Genomic DNA, 15,129 nt, shown 5'->3' on the forward strand with positions numbered 1-15,129 from the left:
TCAAATCAAAAAATCAAAATTTTCTGTATGTGGTGATTTGGATGGATCTGAAAGTTTCTAGACTTGACTAGAAGCTCAATGAAATTCAAGGATTCATTATATCTTGCAGTGTGTGTACATTTGTGCACCATTGGTTCATGAAATATGTGCAAATTAATGATCAGACATGAGTAACAATTGTATCTTGTACAAAGAATTGATCAAAATAATACTACTTCATCAGGAATTAATCCCATTGAACACATGTTCTTATGTTTATTAATTTTATAATGACATTTATTTTATTTTTATAGTAAAATCTCTTTTTTTTGTTCTTAATATTGTAGCTAATATTGAATTTTGAACATATGTTATTTCACACGAAGAAACATTAGTTTACCAATTGTGTTTGTCGAGAGAGTTTTTTAGTAACATTTAAAATTATCTAGAAAATTTAAAAAATATAATAATAAATAAACAAAAGAAAATGAGAGGCTGAAGTGAGAGAGATTAATTACGTACGTATTACTTTGTTTTTTTTAGCAAATGAGAGGCTGAAGTGTTAATTTTTTATAAATTCTCAGATATCTATAAAACTTCAACAACATATATGATCTTAGTCAATTACGTACGTAGTTTTCTAATGTCATTTCAAATTGTCCGGATATGTTAAAATTACATACATAATTGAGGTGAAGTGGCTATGTTCTAGAAGTTGCTTTTAGTCTATTCATCACTTGACCTTATATATACCTTATATTTGATTAAGGAATGTGTAGATGACAACAGCGACGTGTAGATTGAGCTGTTAGTATCTCTCCACCTACCCCTATAGTCCTATACGTATAGAGAGAGAGAGAGATCATCTATGATATAACTTTGTAGTTGTATATAATATATAATCAATATTTTATCTATTAACAAAAAGAGTATGGCTACGGTGCTATAGGACGTTGCATAGAGGGCTACGGTGCTACGGCTCAATATTTGAGTTTTCAAAATCCTACTGGCCAATTCGAACCGTTCATCTTGTTCTCCATGTTAATATGTGTTTGGAGACCAAATTTTACATTTTTTAGAAATTATTTACTATTTTTTTAGATAGATAGAAAATCACTTGATCTAAAAAATCCTGCACCATTCAGATATTTGATTTTCTACCTATCTAAAAAATTAGTAAAAAATTTTCAAAAAATGTAAAATTTGGTCTCGAAACACATATTAATATGGAGAACAAGATGAACGGTTCGGATCGACCGTTATAGATTTGAAATTTCGAAAGAAATATTTTTTTATGTAAAAAGTTATGGATTTGAAAATTCGAAAGAAATATTTTTTTTGTAGATATTTAATTGAAAATGGACTTATATATATTCTAAAAAGAAAAAGCTTATAGTTGTATGAAAAAAAACGGCTTTAATTTTATGTTGGTTATTCTATTTATTGTTTTGGAAAATTGTACACAAATTGAAGTAAATATCTATTATATATAGTCGTCATGCATACACTTGCAAATTTGTATAACCTAAGGATTTCGTGTAAATTAGACAAAAAAAATTGAAAAAAAAATCATCTGCTTAATTTTTTTTATTAGAAGTCATTGGCAATTAATTTTAGATTTAAAATTTATTGAGAACAAAAATCATGGAATAAAATTATTACCGTATAACATCTCTGCTAGCTAGTGCAAAAATGTTTGGTTGTGAATTAAATAGTGGAATAAGGTCTTTGGGCTTCAGTTATTCCATCAAATGTGGTTTAATTGAGCCGAATTAATATGGAATATGTTGATCTTTAGACTGATAAATTTGCCTAAATTAACCCACTTCTCCAAATGGTTGAATTTTATTTGGTTGTGAGACCTAACTTTTCATTTTTTTTATTATTTTTTAATTATTTTTTAAGGAATGTAATTAAATAAGCTATTAATTTTGCTACCATTTAAACACAAAGGAACTTGTAACTTTTAACTTTCTAAATTAACAAAATATGCAAAAATATGCACTTGAGTCATGAACAAAGTTATCTTGTGATCCTTTTGAATTAATCGGTAATTTAGTCAAGAGGGGGAAATGGGGTTGGGTTTAAATCCATCTTTGTTCCATCTGATGGGGCCTATTCGGTCATATTTAAAGAGAAAGCAATTATTTTTCGCCTATGCGTCAGTTTTAGTGTGGGAGAAAATTTTATTTCAGCCCAAGCTCTACCTTTTTGCTTTGAGTGTAGTCTGAATCTTTTTTCGCTGGCCCAAGTCTTATTCTTTCAGCCAAAGCACTACTTGTTTAAGCACATCATTAGGCCATATCGATCTTAATTATCCAACTAAATATTTTTTTAGATGAGATTAAAGCTCATAAGAAGCTTAAATTCTTAAGCCAAAATCCCTCTATCCATAGTTGATTTGTCGCATTTAATTTTTCACAAACAATAATACTCTTATAAAGATAAACTCCTTAAAGTCTTCTTCATTTTTATCATTTTCTATCAATTTATTTCTCCACAGTTAGCAGCTGCATTCTTTATCACTTAATTATTTTATTTTCTTAATCCATAGAAGAAAACTTACCATTGATTCAATTTCTTTAAGCATTTCCAAAAAAAATAAAAGTGATGGTACAATTCATTTTATAATATATACCTTGGCCAGAAAAAAAATATTAATTTTTTTATCAAAGGAATATAATGATTAAATTATTTCTATGGAATCGAAAAATCAAACACCTTTTCTAGTTCCAGATAATGCTTTTACTAAATTTCTAAAATAAAATAATCAAACACTCTTTCTATGGAATCGAAAAATCAAACACTCTTTCTATGGAATCGAAAATTCAAACACTCTTTCTATGGAATCAAAAAATCAAACATATAGCCTATAGGCGTGGCTTTCTGATTTCATTTCAAATTTTCCAGATATGTACAAATTATTTATACATATTTTAGGTGAAGTACTGCGTTCAAGAAAGTTGGATTTAAAATTTTTCTGATATGTACAAATTATTTATCACTTAGATCTAATTTCTATGGAGAAAATTTCAATTTTATCCAGTGGCTTTAAGATAAGCAATCTGAAGTTGTGAGCTAAACAAATGAAGTTGACCTCGAAATCTGTAATTATGTTTAACTAATTAATTGATCTACTTTTGGGTTAATGGACTCCATAACCGTCTGATTCGCTTCAAAATTGATGCAAAGGCGTATGAATATTAAAACTGAGGGCACAAATCTTAAAGTAGATCATCGAACCTAAAGGAGGTCCAACAAGCATCATTTTTATTTTATTTTATTAATTCACATTGGGCACTGCATGCCAACTGCTTATTTGTATTTAACTCGTATATGACTAAGCAAGGAATGTTTTGTATATAAATATTCTAAGATATAACTTTTAATTGCATGAGAATCAGTTTTTGATATTGTAGCAAAAAAATATTTTCATATAGTCATAATTGTATTAAATAATCTAACAGAAACATATTTTTGTCATCGCATTTATTAAATACAGCTACCAACAACATAATTTAATCAGAGATAAAAAAAAAAACCTCTATTAGATGTTAATTTTTTTATACGAGACAACATTGCATGTGGCAATTTGTACCCTCTACCAAAGTTTGGAGCTGTACTGGTACTAGCTAACATGGGTGCTTCATTTATTTTATTTAATGAAACAGATTAAAAACTAAGCTAAACCTCAATAAACATTAATCATTACATGAATCATCAATTAAGCAATTATATACTGATAAAAAATTAGTAGAATAAAAATTGATAGACTATAATTACATTACTGAATAAAAAAACCAATAAATCATCAAATAAAAAATAATGAAATAAGAAATGAACAGCAAAGAAAGAAATAACACAATAAATAGTTAATACTGATTCTCTTCTTCAAAATTCAAATTATAACTCCTCAAATCATAGCTAAAATCAGGCTTGTTAGAATTAATCACACTGATTCTCTTCTTCATGCTTGCACTATTCACAAGAGATCTCCATTTGCTATTAGCTGGAAGACATCTCACATTTCCAGCCTTCTCTTTCTCTTCATCTTCTAGAACCTGGTATTGTAATGCGGGTCTCGAGAAAGCACAACCGAAACACGTCATGCGGTGAGTCGCCGGCGAAGGTAAATCATCTTGCATCATGAAGTTTGTTTCAAGCGGCAACGCTACGTGAAGTGTCGCCATGGTGCCAGGAGAGAAACAAATTAAAGTTACTATTAAGGATGCTTTGGAGAGTTATAAATGTAGAGGAGAGGAGAGGAGAGGACAGGAGAGAAAGAGAGAGCAAATGAAACGCGTATAGACAGCTGGTGAACTTGATTTTTGAATCTCTGCAGCGTGGGGGACACGTTTGTTAACTGTTAATTAGTCAAATTAATTATCTAATTAAAATTCTAGATTTTGGGGCTGTCAGTTCTCAACTGTCAATTTCTAAATTTGTTTTTCTACTATTATCATTTAGAATAACAAATGATGGTTATTTTTGTTGAAAAATATATATATTTAAAAACAAGACATTTCTTAAATATATTATTGCCATTCAAAAGTTACTATTATCAGTTTCCTTATTATATTAGTTATGTTTATTATTGCCATAGATATATGTTTATACTAAGGAAACTGATAATAAGAAAATTATTTTATCAAGGAACTTAAGTCTCTCTCTCTATATGTAGAGAGAGATGGACTAACTTGTTTTGGGAATTAAAGAGGATATTTTACTTTCCGCTTATATTTTCATTTTTGAATTTCAAATAGTCAATTTGAACCTTCCAAGATGCTCTTCGTGTTAAGATGTTATTGGAGACCAAATTTTACATTTTGTTTGGAAATTTTTTACTATTATTTCAGAATTTTTGAAAATCATTACTTTGTTGAATTTTTTAAAATTTTCAAAAATTCTAAAAAAAGAATAGTGAAAAAATAGATGTTTATATTATTACAATAGTTTTTACACTATTACAATAGATGTTTATATTAGTGAAAGTGGACAATAAAAAGTTATTTTGTTGATAAACTTAGGTTGGTCTATATTTTTAACTAAATATTTAACAATTAATATTTTTTTAATATATTCTAAATATCAGTAGTCCTTTGTTATATGTGGTACTAATTAATAATTTTAAAATATATTATAAATATCTAGTTAAATTATGTAAACTGCTGGTAGTATATCTTTTCTTTGGCCAGGTGCCCAATGATTTATAAACTTGGGGACAGAACTAGGTGGTTGAAAACCTTTCCCATAAAATATTTGATTCCTCTCAATTATCTATTTTCTTTAATTCAAAACTATACTGTCAACAGATGGACTTAAGAATAATGTAATGGCTTGCTCTACAAAAAGAAATTAAGAATCAACCAATTAAACAAATTTTCTTGAATAAAAGCTTTATGCATGACAGCTAGAATAAATTGGGAAAAAAAATAATAAAATAAAACACATTCTTTGTCACTAATTTACTCATATGTTAATTAGTCAAAATATTAGATTTAGGTGCTGCTTGAGATATTCCATCTTAATTGAGCAAAAAAATGGATACTGAGTAGTAATTCCTTAATTTTCAATTTGTAGATTTATTTTTTAAACTATATATTTGTGTTAGTTAATGTGGACAATAAAAAATTATTTTGTGAATAAATTTAGGTTTGTGTTTATGCTATTGAACTAGTACTGTTTAACATATTTTTATTTCATAACTATCATGACATATATTGATCATTACAACAGTTATTTATATTAATGAAGGTGGTCAACAAATAAATTGTTCATACTATTGAAACATATTTTTATTTCATAATTCTTTTATATATGGTACTAGTTCATATAATTTGTTTATAGTCTATATCAAGTTAATCGATACTGTCATCAGATGGACTTAAGAATTATGTAATGACTTGCTCAACAAAAAGAAAATAAGAATGAACCAACTAGACAAATTTGCTTTAAAAAAAATTAAATAAAAAAAAGGTTCATGCATGACAGCTAGAATAAATTGGGGAAATAAATAAAGACACGTTCTTGATGACCAATTATTATATTTTTGGATATTGTATATACTATTTTATAATAATATACCTTTAAGCTGAAAAATCCTCATACGATTTTGGTTTTCTGAAAGGTTTACATTTACATTTTTTTTTCTCTATTCAAATTCGAGTATATATTTTATTATAAAATATGCAACATGTTCTATGTGAGTCACAATTTTATTATTTGGTAACTCTAAATGAGACATGAAAATAGTAGGTTATGATATTGGAGGAAAAATGTTTAATTTTTTTTTAAGTTTTCGTCATTTTTTTTTTGCCTTCAATGTGTTTAAATTTTTAATATATCAATATTTAAAGTCTGAAATTCAATTATCAAAATTAATTTTTTGTGCACAGAATAATGACATTTCAGTATTGTATTTTTTATTAAAGGAGTACCATTTTAATATTATTTGATTGATATCACTGGCTTGTAAAAATCCAATAATCAATTTCCCTTACAAGCTTGGTTTGAGGTCCATATAACTAGAATCAGCTTAAAAAAATAAAGACAGAAAATAATTGATTTGATATGTTCTTTATTTTGCATAATATCTATCAAATTTGTCCCTCAACTGAAAACAAATTGGATATCATCTTATTTGTATTCAATGTATATATGTATATTTAGATATGGATATTCGATATTTATATCTAGAAGTAGATATATATTGGATATCATATGATTTTTGAATTTACAAAATAGATATGGTTATGGATATGATAATTGTCGACGTATGTATTTTTCAAAAATAAGAATATATAATTAGATGTATACTTTGTAATGTAAAATTATGTTGTTCATCGTTCTAATTAGATACATCGTATAAATTTTAGCTCTGTTATATATTTATATTTTTACAGATTTTAGTATTGAAAATTTTACTTTATATTAATTTTGATTTATTTTATAAATTTCAAGTATGTCTACTTTCATAATCAAATTGTATCTGTATCTGTATCTGTATCCATATTCAAAAAATTAAAACGATTACGATTTATATAGTCTATCGATCTAGAGAGCTTCTGAGGCAAATATCTATATTAATTTTGCTTTGGTAGTCACTACTAAGTTTTCAACAACAACAAAAATTTCAAACTCGAGTTTTTTTTAAGATTGGTTCGTGGCTTTTGAATAAAAACCGGTTAATTATTTTGGTTTTTTTTATTCCACAGCAAATGTGGTCTTTCAAACGAATCAAATTAGATAGTTGACCGGGTCCAGTTTTTTTCAGTCCAACCGATCTGGAAGGGGTATTCAAATTAGTTGTGTTATTTACTTAAAAGGCCCCTAACTTTACAATAATTTTACAATTAATCCGTGGTAGTCTGGTACCCCACTATTATATACCAGTTCATCAAAATTGTATTGGTATTGACTGATACCAGTGAGATAAATGCTTATAAATCATGGTGGCACTGTATTTAAGAATTGGTACAAAGAATATTAGAAAATCTAAGATTTGCCATAGCCGTAGGGAAAAGATAAGAATTGCTTATAAGTCACCTCCTCTTCTTTTCCAATGTTGCTTCGAGAGAGGAGAGAGATGGCGATGAAACGTAACTGGAATGCAGAAGAGAGAAACGGCCAATCAACGAGCGAGAGAGGCAGGAAGAATAAACTCTAGAAGGGGAAGAGAGAGATGAAAAGGTATGGCCATTTGTGGGTACGTAGGGTATCCAGTCATGTAGACCCCACTGCTCAGTCCACCAATAGCTTTTGTTATCAGAGCTATTTTTTGGTAGGTGCCAAGTACCATTTGAGTTTTTTCTCCAAGTTGCTGCCACAAATCATGTATATATGATACTAAATATTTGAGAAAAAAGGGATTATATGCATATCCTTCTCCCCTTAATCTCAGAAAAGTATTTGATTAACTACTCCGGTGTTGGATTCTGGTACCCTAACAGTTTTTTTCATTTTTTTTTACATACATACACAAGTAATAATCGAACATCTCAAAAAACACCACCAGAAGTATGTTTCAACTAAAAAATATACAAACCAACTCCTTTATTTGTGTGAACACTGAATTTAACTGAATTTACAATAACCTGAAATCACCAATCATCAGCTCATTTTTGTCGCTCAGTAACCTCAAATCACCAATAATCAGCTCCTTTTCTGGCTCAAATATGATATATAAAACTAGGAAAAGAACAGCCTGTTGCATCAATAGGAAATAATCAAGCATGAAAAATAATGTCAAATAAATTAAGCATCTAACAGGAGCAGAACCAGAAAATTAAAATCGGAGAGCTGAAACATAAAATGTATAATGTGTGGCATGTGGAATTCGTACCCAACTCTCCATGGCCACAACATGCATTCTAACCATTAGACTAGAGCCACACATTTTACATTTTATGAGACGGGCTAAACAATTTAACACTTTTAAAAATTATAAGAGTGAGGCTATGATATTGCGCATAGCGTGGATTAGTCCGTACTATGGATTAATATCTCATTTTTCAAAATTCAAATAGTTAATATGAACTGTTCATTATGATCTCCATATCAAAATGTAGCTACAGACTAAATTTTACATTCTTTTTAGAAATTGTTTTCATTTTTTTAAGATAGGTAGAAAATCACTTTTTTTGAATGGTCTAGAATGTTTAGATTAAGTGATTTTCCATCTATCTAAAAAAATTATAAGAAAATTGTAAAAAATATAAAATTTGATCTACAAATACATTTTCATATGAACATCATGTTAAACGGTTCAGATTGACTATTTAAACTTTAAAAATGAATATATTGATCCATTGTACGGATCAATCTGCACTATGCATAGTACCATAGCCTAATTCTTTTAACAATTATAAAATATAAATGACAAAATTGCTAATTTGTGTTTATGGGGGTAGCACTGCCTAACAGTGAGCAACTTCATGATCAAAGATTCTAAAAGATTGATTTGCATAGGAAGAACTTATAAATCCTTTACATACCGCTATCATGCAGCTGATGTATCCTGGTTTCTCTCTGTAATCCACTCTTGAGAAACATAGCATTATAGCTCCAATGAGCCATGGAACACCCAAAAAGAAACCAAGTATGAACCTATTCTCAAGCCAAAATGGCAAAAGATAAAAACAAAGTTTAGGTAAGTCATGTACATGTGTTTTTATTTTCAAGATAGCAAACAAATTAAATTCTCTATTATACCAACAACTTGATCCTAAAACCCATAAAGATATATACATGTTTTGCATATAAATTGAGGCTTCTATCACAGAGAGGTAAGAAGAAAATTGCTTGAACCTAGAAGCTTACTGGCTTAATTGTGAGAAGAACAAAAAATTATAAGTTTATGGAGAACGAAAACAAAATGCACCACAAGAGTATCGATCCCAAGCATGTATGCTATGAAACAATTAAAAGGATTGATTAATTAAGCAAAAAGTTTTTATGTTTTTTCTTCTTTATTAAAAATGGACCTCCTTTGGGAATTGTTTGTTAATTCATTAAAAGAAATAGAAATACAAACTTGCAGACCAAATAGTTCAAATATAATTTAAGGTAACTAATTAGCTAAACAAAAAATTACTCCTTAATTACATTTGTAAGTACAATTACTTACAAAAGACAGCCAATATTGAACCGACAGCATGGAAGGTGTCTCTCTCTCTTTTCTCTGCCTTCAACAGGAACATTATAACCTAGCAATTTTACATGATAGAGAAGATTAAACAAACCTACAAAGCAAACTTCATTTTCCATAGTTTTTATAGAAATAATTAAGAAATATTTGGAGGAAATTGCACCACAGATAGATTTCATAAGTTTCTTCCTTTCTTTTCTTTTAGGAGACACACTGCATGTTTTATTGCCTTGAGTATATTTAATTTTGCAGTAGCAAGCAAACAAATCAACAATAAGATTAAGATGAAATACCTTTTTCAAATATGTAATTAAGATGAAAATAATCATGTTAACCTGTTTTTCTTTGATAAGAATCGACCTTGTCCATGAAAGGTATATCTTCTTCAGATTCTTCAGATTCTTCAGATTCTGTTGATTCTTCTGATTCTTCATATTTTGTTGATTCTTCTAATTCTTATGATTCAATTAAAAAAAAAATAAACATATAAAAAATCTATCATTTTTACAATCGACCTTTAATAAATCCTTTCTATATATATGGAATATGGAATAAAAACCTATTATTTAATAATGATAATGACTTCTTATCAAAATGTAACTAACAAACCATCATTTCTATTTATCAATCCTAGAAACAGTTTCTAACAATGCTTATATTATAGTACCTAGCTTCTTGGATTGACTAAACGGTATCATTGGAGCTCGGAATGTAGACTTTTCTCCATCTTCTACTTCCTTATGCGCCTTGATTGAAAGATCAGACTTTTCTACATTCAGCTTTTCAAGTGCATCCCTAGCTGCATTTAGTCTCGCAATGTCCTTATTCTTAGACGATCCATAGCCGACCTTCTCACCATCAATAAGAACTTCAACAATAATTTTTTTGCCTTCTCGCAAGGGTTTCATGAACTGGAGAACTTTGCCGTTTTTCTGGCAAAATTCGGTGAGAGCTGTCACTGGTTGCTCGTCAAAAGTGTCAGCTGTGATTAGTGGCTCCAAAAGTTTCTTAACAACCTGCTGAGACTTATCTATGCATTAGAATGATTGTTTTGAGAAACAATTACACAAAGAAAAAATAATAAATATAGAGAGAGAGATTGGCTAAAGTCATAATGATATGATCAAGTTTTTGGTGATACCAATTTGTTTTTATGATTTCTAAAGTTCAAACAGTTGATTCAAACTATTCAACGTGATCTCTATATTAAAATGTGCTTGGGATCAAATTTATGAGGATTATTCTTATTATTTATTAAAATAGATACAAAATTTTTGTTTTTCAATAATCCAAAACTGTCTGAAAACAATTATTTTGTATTCATCATAATAAATAGTAAAAAAATTCAAAAAATATAAGATTTGATCTCCAAAAATTTACAGGAAACAAGCTAGCCTGAAGACAAAACCATACAATAAAAAACACACCCCTGAATTTGTAGTTATATAAAAGCAAAAATAAGTTCAACCAAATTCTAGAGAATGTAAAGGATGAGAACCATATATAATATCTATTATATCAATATCTGGTAGTATTTTTTTAAGAGGCTGATATCAATATCCGCACTCGAGTACTCACAAAATTTCTGCACTATAACTATTATAACTACCATAACATTTTAGGAGGATCGCAAAAACTCCAGTATTGAATTTTTTTTCTAATGTATTAATACCTATGAGGTGAATATTTTTTTCATAAATAATTGTCTTTCCAACCAAATCTCTCAAACGTATCTACAACATAAATATTTGTGAGAGACTACTCAAACTACATGGGAGGATGTACTATGATCTTCACTAATTATATGATCCCCTTATTTAGTTCTCACACTCGTTCTTGTATCAACTTTCATTGGTATAAATACTTGAAAGATATATAATATATTAGTATTTCAAAAATAAGATATTAATACTTTGATGCGTAACTAATTATGATCATCTTTTTTCAGTCCCTCAATTGTCCTAGTGTCAATCTACCTTGCAATAAAATAGTGGGGACTTGTATCCCCACATGCAATCTTCTCCAATTGTCTCCACGTCAACCTTCCTCTAACAAAATAGTTGACCTCCTAAGTATAAATACTCCAGTACATAGGTATAAATATTTGGACTTAATACTAATACTTTTAGACATTATCTAGTGTCATATGTAAAAAATAATTACAAGTATAGATATAAATACTTTTAAATACAGGGACGATTGGGAAAGTGGAAAAAAGATGATCATAATAAGTTACGCATTAAAGTATTAATATCTTATTTTTCAAATACTAATATATTATCTTCCAAATATTTATATTTGCAAAAGTTGACGCATGAACGAGTGTGGGCACTAAAGAAAATGACCATATAATTAGTGAGGACCATAGAACATCATTCATTTAGGTCCTGTTCGGCTCCATCAAAAGTTTTACTGTTCACATGGGAAAAAAAAATTCACTCAAACTAAATTTTTTTTTCTAACCAGTAAAAATCAGTTCAAAAAATTTTGACTTTCATTTCTATACCCATTCCTATACATCCGCCGAACAAGGCCTTAGTGCAGAGACTCTAATAATTATTAATTTTTTAATCCATTCGTATTCAACTGAAACAAAAACTATTAGAGAGGAATTAAGAAATAAGGACCTTCCACATCATATCAAGGTTGAAATTACAATCCTGGTAAATAGCAGCAGCTATGGCCTCGATAACATCTGCCAGAACCTTTGGGGCTTTTTTGGTAGTTCCACCGTAGATCTCATCCTCTGGCTCTTGCTCCACTGCCTCTGCAAATTTTTTCACCTATATATTCACGCATCCCAAAATAATAAGAGCTTTAAAACCTTCTGCAAATTTTTTCACCTATATATTCACGCATCCCAAAATAATAAGAGCTTTAAAACCTAATACAAAATCAGGTTATTCTTATTCTAATCTTATTTGTTAAAATTAACGAATAATGAATAATTATCGAATAAATTGATAACTTATATAATTTAATTCAAAAATATAATAGACAAATAAATATATTAAATACACATCATGTATAAATTATTAATTAAATAAACCATATCGATCATGTATGTAGTTATATCATAAACTATAAAAATTCTAATTGTTGATCTCATTACTTTAACAAACATATAAATTATTAATTAAATAAAATGATATTAAATATTATAAATCAATTTAATTACTAATTAAAAAACTATATAAAATTTTCGATAAATAAATTTTTTCATAAATTACTAAGTAAAAAATATATATATAAAAAAATATTGTATAAATCAATCTTATCATAAGAGATGGGATACAGTGAGTTGCGAAGTAAAACACATTTTTACTTCACGCAATATTTTCATTTTCAAAGTTCAAATAGCCGATCCAAACCATTAGATGTTTAATCTATAATAAAATATGCTTAGAAACTAAATTTTACATTTTTTAAATTTTTTTTTTACTATTTATTAAGCCACTTTGAAAATCTGAAAATCCGGGTGAACAGTAAAAACAGTAAAAATTTCTGGACCACTGGATCGGCAATTTTCAAAGTGGCTTAATAAATAGTAAAAAAATTCCAAAAAATGTAAAATTTGGTCTCCAAGCACATTTCAATATGGAGATCATGTTGAGCGGTTCGGATTGACGTTTTGAACTTCAAAATTGCAAAATATGAGCGTGAAATAAAATAGTCGCTTTACTTCGCAACTCACCGTAGCCCATCTCCTTATCATAATATAAAGATTATATATTTATACAGAAGAGGGTTCAAATGTCTCCATTTTTTGCTCCATCATGCCTCCATTTTTGAAAACTTTAATAATTCAAAATTTAAAACTTAAAAGTCAAAATAAAACCGTTGGATATGATCTACATCATTTTTGAAAACATTTCAATTTTATTTTGATTGTCATCAAGAGCTTGTAAAAAATGCACTAATGTGGATGATTTCTAGATGTTGACTTTTGAACTTATTGATTCATATAAAAACAAAATTGAAATGTGATCATTTTTTATGAGCACATAGAGAAAATAACATAGATCACATCCAACGGTTTTATTTTGACTTTTAAGTTCTAAATTTTGAATTATTAAAGTTTTTAAAAATGGAGGCATTTGAATCCTCCTCATTTATACATATCAATAAAAAAAATTCATGAGGTTCAAATGCCTCCATTGACATGGTTAATTCTTGGACGTTGATTTTTTTAAACTTATTGATCCATATAAAAATAGAAATATGATATTTTTTTTATGAGTATGTAAGAAAAATAATATAGTTCATATTTACTGGTTTTGTTTTAACATATAAATTTAAAAAATATGTATTATTAAAAAATTAAAATGTGAAGACATAATGGAGATATAAAAAATAGAGATATTTTTCTCCTCATCAATTATATAGAATTTTGTATTTATTAATTACCTTCTAGACTAATGTGTTCTAAATAATTTTTATTCATACTCTTATTCAATAAACTAATAAATTTTTATCTTATTTGTACCACTGACCGATACATTAACAAAACAAAAATTATTCATATTCGTGTCAGGGAATAAAGAATTTTTTCTATAGAAACTAATAAAAAGGAAGGGAGAGAAATAGAAAGAGTACATCAGATTTTTGATTGATAGAAAGATAGATAAGAATTCTATCAATTCTAATAAATCGACAGTTTGGATCGATATGATTCTTACTGATCCTAACTCAGTTTTTTATTTTTTATTTTTTTCCTAGTAAAACATAAAATGATTTTAAGAAAATAGATAACGGAACTTAAAATTTAGATGAAATGGAAATATTTCATCTATTTTCTGAAAAACTTTTTATATTTTAATAGAGATGTAATTGAAAAATTTCATCCATCTATGCATCAGATTCAAAAAAATAAAAAACTAGGTTAGAATCGGTAAGAATCCTACCAATCTAAATTTTTGAATAATTAGAATCAGTAGAATTCCTACCAATTAAAAATTTGATGTACTCTTTCTCTTTATTAATTTCTATAGAAAAAAAATTACCCAGGGAATACCTTTTTTTTGAGTTGAGGGGAGTTCATCTGCACAAGAGGGTAAATCTTGTTCCGAACAGCGACACGTGCCAGCTTCTCATTAGATACGTTAGCGGAACGAAGCTTAGAAATGTGACCTGGCTTAAGGTCCGGGTAGATCTCATTCAAATAGTTTGCCATTGCCAGGTTAAGTGCTGCATCTCCGATAAACTCCAGTCGCTCATAAGAGATGGTGCCGTTGGAGTAGGAACCATGGGTTAGTGCTTGTTCTAGAAGGCTCGGTTTGCGGAAATGGTACTCGAGGATTTGCTCTGCAGAAGAGACGAGGTTGGATTTGGATTGATTCATGGTTAATTGGTAGCAAAAGAACTAGTGACCAAGTGACAAAGGAGGGGCAAAGGAGAGGGCTTTGTCAAATTGTTAATCTTATTGCTTAAGCTTTCCTTTATGCCTTTTTTGTTTAGTGGCTGTGAGATAAAGAGAAAAGGACTCAAAATTCTTTCCTATATAC

The 15,129-nt window shown here is 28.5% G+C and overlaps 1 protein-coding gene across 2 annotated transcripts in view; it reads right to left on the reverse strand.

The window, feature by feature from the left end:
* Positions 1–7,904: 7,904 nt before the first annotated feature.
* The window catches only part of LOC144546267 (uncharacterized), a 39,532-nt gene continuing 32,307 nt past the window's right edge, over positions 7,905–15,129 (reverse strand). For both annotated transcript variants that reach the window (XM_078294813.1, XM_078294814.1), the window contains 2 exons: positions 8,973–9,084; positions 7,905–8,182 (listed from right to left, as the gene is read on the reverse strand). In XM_078294813.1, coding sequence (XP_078150939.1) covers positions 8,063–8,182; positions 8,973–9,084 — 232 coding nt within the window. In that variant the 3' untranslated portion in view covers positions 7,905–8,062. The remainder of the gene's footprint in view (positions 8,183–8,972; positions 9,085–15,129) is intronic.

The sequence above is a fragment of the Carex rostrata genome, chromosome 29 (genome assembly GCF_964058835.1).
Source record: "Carex rostrata chromosome 29, lpCarRost1.2, whole genome shotgun sequence".
Taxonomy (NCBI): Eukaryota; Viridiplantae; Streptophyta; class Magnoliopsida; order Poales; family Cyperaceae; genus Carex; species Carex rostrata.